Source organism: Lupinus angustifolius, chromosome LG10 (assembly GCF_001865875.1).
Source record: "Lupinus angustifolius cultivar Tanjil chromosome LG10, LupAngTanjil_v1.0, whole genome shotgun sequence".
Taxonomy (NCBI): domain Eukaryota; kingdom Viridiplantae; phylum Streptophyta; class Magnoliopsida; order Fabales; family Fabaceae; genus Lupinus; species Lupinus angustifolius.
The window spans coordinates 8,365,061-8,374,509 of record NC_032018.1 but is presented as its reverse complement, the minus strand read 5'-3'; the positions used below and the strand labels follow the sequence as shown (position 1 = coordinate 8,374,509).

Genomic DNA, 9,449 nt, shown 5'->3' with positions numbered 1-9,449 from the left:
TGGACTTATTTGGCCCCTCAAGGACAAAACGTTATGGTGGTAACTACTATGCTCTTGTTATAGTAGACGATTTTTCGAGATATACTTGGGCTCTATTCTTAGTTTATAAGAATGAGGCATTCAAAGCCTTTAGCATTTATTCTAAAAGAGTTCAAAATAAAAAATCACTAAAAATCGCTACTATAAGAAGTGATCATAAGGGAGAATTTCAAAACTCTTCGTTTGAAGAATTTTGTTATGATCTTGGCATCAATCACAATGTTTCTTCTCCTAGAACACCACAACAAATTGGTGTTGTAGAGAGAAAGAATCGGTCATTAGAATAACTGACTCATACAATATTGAATGAAACTAACCTCCCAAAATATTTATGGGCTGATGCAGTAAGTATTGCATATTATGTTTCAAATTGAGTTCTTATAAGACCAATTCTTAAGAAAACCACCTATGAACTCTTTAAAGGTAGAAAACCAAACATTTCTCATTTGCGTGTATTTGGTTGTAAAAAGCTTTGTTTTAAATAATGGTAAAGATAACTTTGGCAAGTTTGGTGCAAAAGCTGTTGAAGGTATCTTCCTAGGCTACTCTCTTACGAGTAAAGATTATAGAATTTTAATAAAAGAACTCTAGCCGTGGAAGAATCTGTTCATGTATCTTTTGATGAAACCAATCTTGTGATAAAGGATGGGTTAACTCTTGATGAAGAGGACTTGCCAAGTTCCCATTCTAATGAAAAGTCTATTATTGATTCTACAACTAAATCTGAGCATTTGAAAATGGATGATAAATTGTCCTCTCAAGAAGAGCATATTCACTCTGATTTACCAAAAGAATGGAGAACTCATCGAGATCATCCTATTGACAACATCATTGGTGATATTAGAAAGGGTATTACTACCCGTTTAATGCTAGAAGATGTGTGTCTTAACATGACCTTTGTCTCTCAAATATAACCCTCAAATATTGATGATCCAATCGAGGATGAACACTAGATTCTTGCAATGCAAGAAGAATTAAACGAGTTTGAGAGAAATGAAGTTTGGGAACTTGTTCCTAGACCTAAAAATAGGCATGTTGTAGGAACTCGTTGGGTATTTCGTAATAAATCTGATAAAAATGGTACTATTATTAGAAATAAAGCTAGACTGGTAGCCCAAGGATATAATCAGGAAGAAGGTATAGACTTCAATGAAACCTTCGCTCTGGTTGCTAGACTTGAAGCTATTAGGCTATTACTTGCATATATCTGTTCTTTAAACTTTCAGCTATATCAAATGGACGTAAAGAGTTCTTTTCTGAATAGATATATTCAAGAAGAAGTGTTTTTAGAACAACCTCCTGGTTTTGAAGGTTACAAACATCCCTCTCATGTTTACACATTAAAGAAAGCTCTCTATGGCTTGAAGCAAGCTCCACGTGCATGATATGACCGTCTAACAAATTTTCTACTTGAAAAGGGATTTACCAAAGGAAAGGTCGACACTACACTCTTTATAAAGAAAATAAATCATCATACTCTTCTTGTTCGAATTTATGTAGATGATATTATTTTTTTTCTACTAATGAGGTTTTGTGTAGTGATTCTGGCAAAATGATGCAAGTAGAGTTTGAAATGTCTATAATGGGGAAGTTGAATTATTTCCTTGGATTACAAATCAAACAACTTGATAATGGAATTTTTGTAAGTCAATCCAAGTATTGCAGAGATTTGCTGAAAATATTTGATATGGATGACTACAAGGCAATAGCTACTCCTATGGGATCTGGTACTTACATTGATACAGATGAAGCTGGAAAATGCTTTGAAATATCAACATATCGAGATATGATTGGATCTCTTTTATATTTAATTGCCAGTAGACCTAATATCATGTTTAGTGTATGTATGTGTGCATGCTATCAATCTAAAGCAAAAGAATCACACTTAGTTGCTATTAAGAGAATCATGAAATATCTTAAAGGCACAATTGACGTTGGATTGTGGTATCCAAAAGGAAGTATATGTGATTTAGTTGGTTATTAAGATTCAGATTTTGCTGGATGCAAATCTGAGAGGAAAAGTACAAGTGGTATTTGTCATATTTTAGGAAATGCTTTAGTCTCTTGGTTTTGCAAGAAACAAGCATGTGTTACCCTAAGCACTGTTGAAGCTGAATATATAGTAGCAGGTAGTTGTTATGTCCAAGTGTTGTGGCTTAAACAACAATTATGAGATTATGGCTTAGACTTAGGCTACACTCCTCTAAAACATGACAATACTAGTGCTATAAACCTCACAAAGAATCCAATTATGCATTCTAGAACCAAACACATAGATATAAGGTATCACTTACTTAGGGACCATGTCCAAAAGAAATATGTGACTGTAGAATTTCTTGATACTCATAACCAACTAGTAGATATTTTCACTAAACCATTGGCTAAAGAACCTTTTAATAAAATTCGACGTGAATTAGGCATTCTTGATGAAGTTTACCTATCTTAACATAATTATATGATTATATGTGTGCTTCATTATGTTTATCTCATGCCTATTTGTACTTAAATGTGTTCACTTATATTTAAAACTTTCAAATTTTGGGTCAAAAATCATTTTCATAGCATCAGTATGCCTAAGATTAATTTTTTTGGGGTCAGTAATCGATTACTTTGGAGAGTAACCGATTACAGGGTTGAACAGGGAGTTTTAGTAACCAATTACTCAAGTGAGTAATCGATTACTCAATAAGAGCATTATTACTTAGTATACAAAAAGTTATCGGATTGCAAGTAATATTACATTCCAAACTTGTAAAGGCAATCATGCCATTGTTGTAAATTCTTCATTGATATTGCAGAAATCTTTCTTTCACAAGAGTGTGATAAGAAAGGGGATAGAGTCACTTGGAAAGAGTGTTTTCCATGAGTGACATAAGTATTAGTGAGTGTGTAAGGTACATAGAGGTCTTAGGGTGAGATATTGTAATTACAACTCATAATATTTAGTGAAGAAATCTCTTGTGGTACAAGAGTACAGGACGTAGCCTTTGGTGGATAAGAAGGTGAACTAGTTTAAAATATCGGTGTACTCTCTTCTCCTTTATGTCTTGATTTTTACTCGTTAATTTTTTGCATAATTTTTCCATTGCACTTAACTTTTGATTTTGTAGAAAAAGTGGCCATACTTTTAAGTCAATTAATTCACCCCCACCTCTTAGTTGCAATCTTAGTCTTACAACTATTGCCCTTAGAACGAGAATCACTCGTGATGGTAACTCGACCTAACTGACTGAAGATCCCAAGAAATAGGTTCAATGCATAATAACAAGTCGTGAAGTGATATGAGAATGAACATGATATAAAATTATGAGAAGCATGATTCCTATAGCATATGTCAGAATGAGTTAAACTCTTAATGAGATCTATGCTCTAATTAGAGTGGCGTACCTAGGCTATATGAGTACTCTTGATAGACTCACATATGTGAATGTGGAAGAGAGGGCTGCTTCCTATGAAATTTTGGGGCATAAATTTCTAGAGCATTCACTATACTAGGATAGACATACATGACCTTTAACGCACATGCTTTACATAATACACCTTTGAAAAGGTTGTGTGTGGTTTGATGTTGGAGATAGAGTTCAAGACTACGAGTCACTCTAGTAAAATCTGGATCTTATTCACTATGCAAAGGTTCAAGTCGCATGACACTTTTGTTTATGCACAATCTTATTGAGACCATAAAAATTCTCGGAAAGCGTTTTTAATTTCAAGTGGGGGGTTGTTGAAATTTGTTGAAAAAAATGATATTTTGAAGAGAATGAAAAAACTAGCCCCACTTTGCTTGGAGGAGGGCAATTGAAAGGTTTTATAAGTCTTAAGTTGCAACCCAACATTCTTTTTAATAAAATATTTATTTATTAATTTAATTTTTTGGGTCCTTTTGGGCTTGGACCGTGTGTTGATTAAGTCTACACACACATGCAACAAGGAAAGAGTCGTTGGAGGAGATCTCGACTATTAAGATAGAGACGTTGGTAATAAAGATGTTGGTAATAGAGTTGCTGGTGAAAGAGTAGTTAGAGAGCCATTGGAGGACTCATGCTATAAATAGAGGCATCAGACTATAAATAGAGGTCTCCTTCCCTCATTATAATTTGCACCAAGTTGAAGGCGTTTACCTCTGAACTTCTCTTTTTCTGCCCTTATATTCTGTGAACGCATTTCCATCAACTTTATCCCTCTTTCTTTCCATGGCACTGGAAGATTGGCACAGACATCCAAAGTGGAAATTTTGAGAACTGATATTGGTAGTCAGTATTGTGGAAAAAGAATTGACACGATAGTCATACTGGCGAAATTCGAGAATTGGCATTGGTAGCCATATTGTGGGTGTATTCGAGAGCGATTCTTACAGTGTAGTAAAAAATCGTATAACAGAGAACTGAGTTGTTTTATCCTATGGACAGTATGGTTGATAGTCTACTTGCACAATTTTAACAGTATCATGAAATGTCTTACAGAGAGCGACATGATCGTGACTCAGGTAGTAACGATTATTTCGTGTCATTCAGAATTGTTGAAAATATATATGTAATTTAATTTTTTTAATTATTACGCATTTTTATAGCATAATTAATAACATAAAGTGGATAAAAGATGCGCTATTCACAAATTATGGAATAATGTTATTTGACTTAAGGCTTATTTTATTGTCTAATAAATCTCTTACACTTTAATTTGTAAAAATATTGGCACTAAAAAATATACAAGTTTTTGAGAGGGGCCTAGAGTATATAAAAAGTTATGGTACCAAAAAATAATTACCTTCTAGATTTTTGAGAATAAATTTCACATACCAATTTGATATATAAATGTTTAAGCATAGATAGTATGGTACCAATTTAATTGAAAAATCATTGAACGGATCTCAATACATTATGAGAATTATACCAAAGATGGAATTACATATAATAAAACTAAAAAATACACATTAAAACAAGCGTAATCATAATTGTTTTCATATTTTTCAAACATACACAATAAGCATTGAAACCTTTTAGTTAAATGTAACATGTTCCAATAACTATACAATTTAGATAATTAAGTATACTACTTAACATAAAATTACTACGTGCAGTATTTTATGTTTCCCTGTTTAATTTTTTATAACTCTTAATTACATGATTATCTATACAAATCCTAATAAACATAAAATAATTACTCATGAAGTATTTTATGTTTGTCTGTTTAATCTTTTATAGCTCCTAATTTCATGTTTATCTATACTAATATTAATAAAAATAAAGTAACTACCCATTAAGTATTATATGTTTCCCTAATTTATCTTTTATAACTTCTAATTTCATGTTTATCTACATTAATACTAATAAACATAAAATAAGTACTCTTTGAGTATTTTATGTTTCCGTTTATCTTTATAACTTCTAATTTAATGTTTATCTACACTAATACTAATTTATACTTCTATACTAATAGATAAAGAGAAAACATAAAATAACTGCTCATTGAGTAATTTATGTTTCCCTAATTTACCATTTCCTATTTCTAATTTCATATATATACATTAATCTATATCTATATTCTATATTATTAATAAAGCAAAACTACTATTAATAAAGCCAAAACAAAGAGAATATAGCATTAATCTTTCACATATTCTCTTATTTCTATCTTCTCTATTTCTCAATCCAAGAGAATACACAACAACACAAAAAATATATCCAACAACGCTCTAATGATTATGATAGGCACAAAATGAGAATTGCATAAATTTTATGTATATCATATCAATTATCACAAGCTATTTTCTTAAATCTTTCATCTATATTGAATTTATATATTACATTTCTTATATTTAAATTATTTTTTCTTAAATAATATAACATGAAGATAATATATTCTATATTAGAAAAATAAGAATTTGACCGACACTTAATGCTAGTCAACACGCTATATGTAATAAATAGTAATGTTTATATTTTATAAATTTATATATATATATATAACTTATAACTTATATGTAGTTAAATTAGTAAAACACTTGGATATCATTCTAACCATAATTATTAAAATTAGCTTGAATCGACTGACTTGATCAAGAAATCGACACTTAATTGGTTTGAGTTATTCTTTTGATCAATTACGTACCAAAATTGATATGAGTTGGTTTGATTCAATCTATTCAATCTGTTTAAAAAATGTCAATGGTTTATCATTATTGTATTTATAAAATGTTATTTGTTTACATTGGAACAAAATATTTGTTGTTCAATTGTTTTTCTTGCTATTAAAACACAAAATTTATGTTGTTAAATCATATTTTCAACTTATTTATGATATGTTGGTGTAATAAAGTTTTTCTTATTGGTTGTCTAATCAAAGACTTGTGTAATAATAAATTTTTATATTTAAAATAAAAACTATTAAATAATGCTATTTATAAAAAAAATTGGATTTTTAATATGAAGTGAGTGAATAGTAATCATTAATCCAAAAGAATAAAGTATATTCGGTATAAAGAGATAAATCATATTAATTATTTTCTACTTTTTAAAATTAAACAAAATAATATACCTATGGAAAAGATAAATTATTTTTCTGATGTGAAGACAAACTTTATTCTATTAACCCAATATACATTATAGTTCAATAAGGCCAATTCTAACTCGCCTTCTATCTGGGAACGAATGTAGGAACTGTTTGTTGGAATTCATTTGACAATTAGAGTCAGACACTAATGTTGTCTCTTGTAACTCACAATCCTCTTACATTTTCTTCTTTGAGGTTCTTGTTGGTTCCTTCTCAAATACACTCTCTCAGCAACACCTCCAGAAACCTCTGTTGCACCTGCATGAAACAACCCATTAAGCAAAATGGGTTCATTTCTGAGCCTAATAACCTTCACTCTTCTACTTCCTTACCGAAAGATTCTCCCTCTTTGGGTACCCATTCCCCCTCTTTTATTTTGGGGTTTTTACCTTAAAAAGTTGCAATTTTTTATTACAAAAATCACTCCAATGTGTTTATTTGATTGGGTTTAGTTATTTTTAATTTGAGTTTTTTTAACGGAGTTTGGGTGAATTGGTTTGACCCATGTTCTCTTTTTCAGGAATGGAGGATGCTTTGGTGAGCTATCTTTTTGGGAAGAAGAGGGCAACAGATATTGCTCATATGTAAGTACTCAGTGAATTTGTTTTTCATATTTTATCTTTAAATGCTTGTCAGTGGTTTAAATTGCGGCTGTGGTGGCAATTGCAGTCACATTTGTGATTAATGTGATTGTGGTCATTGCCGCCCAAAAATAATTTTGAAACTGACGTGGTCTGATGCGGCCTGATGCGGTTGCGTTGCGACCCAAATGTTGTCCGATGCCGTTGTGTTGCGGTTGCGTTGTGGTCCAATGCGGTCGTATCATTGTGATTCAGTGTCACACTGTAGTTGCGGTGTGATGTGGTTGCGGCTGTCATTGCAACCACAATATTGTGGCCGCATCACGTGATGCGGTCCACAATTTGAATCAGTGATGCTTATGCTTCCAAAATTTGTGTTTGCTAGTCTTACATGTAGGTTAGTAATTAATGGTAAATTAAATGTGGTCCAGGAATTAGGTTCCTATGCTTCATATTGGCTGAATATTTATTCTCTACAACAATGCACTCTAAAATTACAATGACCTTTCATTAGGTTTGGGTTAATTACATTAGCACCTCTTGTTTCAGAATTACACTTAGAATCTCTTGTTTCACAATTACACCAACATCTTTCGCAGTTTACTTTGTCCAGGGTGAGTGTAATAACAGCATAGAGCTTAGGGTTATGCAAATTTTAAAACAGCAGAGATGTCAATTGTAATTAAGCCAAATCTCAAGTGATACTTGATACTTACCTTGAATTATTAGTTATTTATGTGACAATTGAACTTGGAGTTGACCACATGCTGCATTTGTATGACTAAATGTTGTGCAATTGAACCCTGTGTAGTCATAATATTATGTAGCAGAATTCTCTTTATTACATCCTAGAGGGCTTTTTTATATAAATAATTCAGATGTCATGCCTATAGAGGAGCTTTGGTTGATTTAAATGTTAAGTGTGAACATGTTTGAAGTTTCTCAAAGAACTATATTGCTTTGATGTTGATATGAGCTATATTCGTTGTTCCCACCAGGGTATGGAAAGGTATTGTCCAGAAAGGAGACACAGTCATTGATGCCACTTGTGGCAATGGTTTTGACACCTTAGCAATGCTCAATTTGGTTTCTGATGATTCTCATAAGGGTTATGTGTATGCATTGGACATTCAAAAGGATGCTTTAGATAAAACGTCGCTCTTGCTGGAAGAATCACTTGATTCAAATGAGGTGAGGGCTATAAGTGAGTATAGACTTTCAGCTTTGAGTTGGTGAAGAATATTATATGCAGATGTCTGTAGACACTTATGCAGATAATGTTTGATCCTACTGAAATAATCGAGTCTTAGTTTTACTCCTTTTCTTTTTTGGTAGTGTATATTATTTCAGTAGCTAGTGGGATAAAGGTTTGGTTGTTGTTGTTGTATACTATTTCTTTACATAACTGGCCTTGAACCTTTAAATTTAGTTTATTCTTTTTTTGACAAGTATGAAATTTACGTCACTGACAATAATTTCAAAATATATGCAGAAACAACTTGTCAAGCTCTTCAATATCTGCCATAGTAAAATGGAAGAAGTTGTTCCAACCAATGCTGCAGTTAGGTACTCACTTAACTTATTTCCTTTGTTCCTATTTCATGTTTTTTTTTTTTTAAACAACAGTGCCGAGGCACTAGGAAATTATATTAATCAAAGAGGTACAAACAAGGAAGAGAATTAAGAGACAAATCTAAAGTTAGGAAGAGTTAAACAATTCCTATTAACTTCATGAAGCCATGACACAACCACGTCTCTGAAGATTGTCATCAGTTGGCATCTTGTTATTGATCAATCTCCAAGTTATAAAGGATTTAGAAGGAGGGATGGTATCAGACCAGATGACTTTACCCCAATTGCTCTGGACTGAACCAGGATTCATGTGGAGATAGGCAGCCTTGGCAGATAGCACCCCATCAGGGGAATTCTTCCAAACTAGCTTGTCAGTATCACTATTGATAATTATGCAGGCAATCTTGGAAGTGATTTGAGGGTAGTTATTTATCAGGTTTTGAGGAATAATCCAGGCTTCATTTCTGATGAAGTCAGCAACAGAGGCACTCAAAACAGAGTGGAATTGAGTAGGTATGCTTAGAGTTTCCACTAATGGTTCACCTAACCAGTTATCAAGCCAGAAGTTTGTTTTGTGGCCATCACCAATTATCCAAATAGAGTTGCTGTGCAAGATGTGCCAGTTAGCTTTGATAGCAGGCCATATTGAGGATTTGAAGAATCTGCTTGAAGGAGTAGGATTAGATCCAAACCTGTTCCTAAAAA

General features: G+C 32.3%; 1 protein-coding gene across 3 annotated transcripts in view; it reads left to right on the top strand.

Moving 5' to 3' along the window:
• LOC109357746 (putative rRNA methylase YtqB) overlaps positions 6,669-9,449 on the top strand; it is a 6,232-nt gene continuing 3,451 nt past the window's right edge. Inside the window, exons 1-4 of one of the 3 annotated variants that reach the window (XM_019601781.1) lie at positions 6,669-6,944; positions 7,112-7,175; positions 8,171-8,363; positions 8,665-8,738. In XM_019601781.1, coding sequence (XP_019457326.1) covers positions 6,740-6,944; positions 7,112-7,175; positions 8,171-8,363; positions 8,665-8,738 — 536 coding nt within the window. In that variant the 5' untranslated portion in view covers positions 6,669-6,739. Of the gene's footprint in view, positions 6,945-7,101; positions 7,176-8,170; positions 8,364-8,664; positions 8,739-9,449 lie in introns of all 3 variants that reach the window. The other 2 variants (XM_019601779.1, XM_019601780.1) reach the window with 2 other exon arrangements.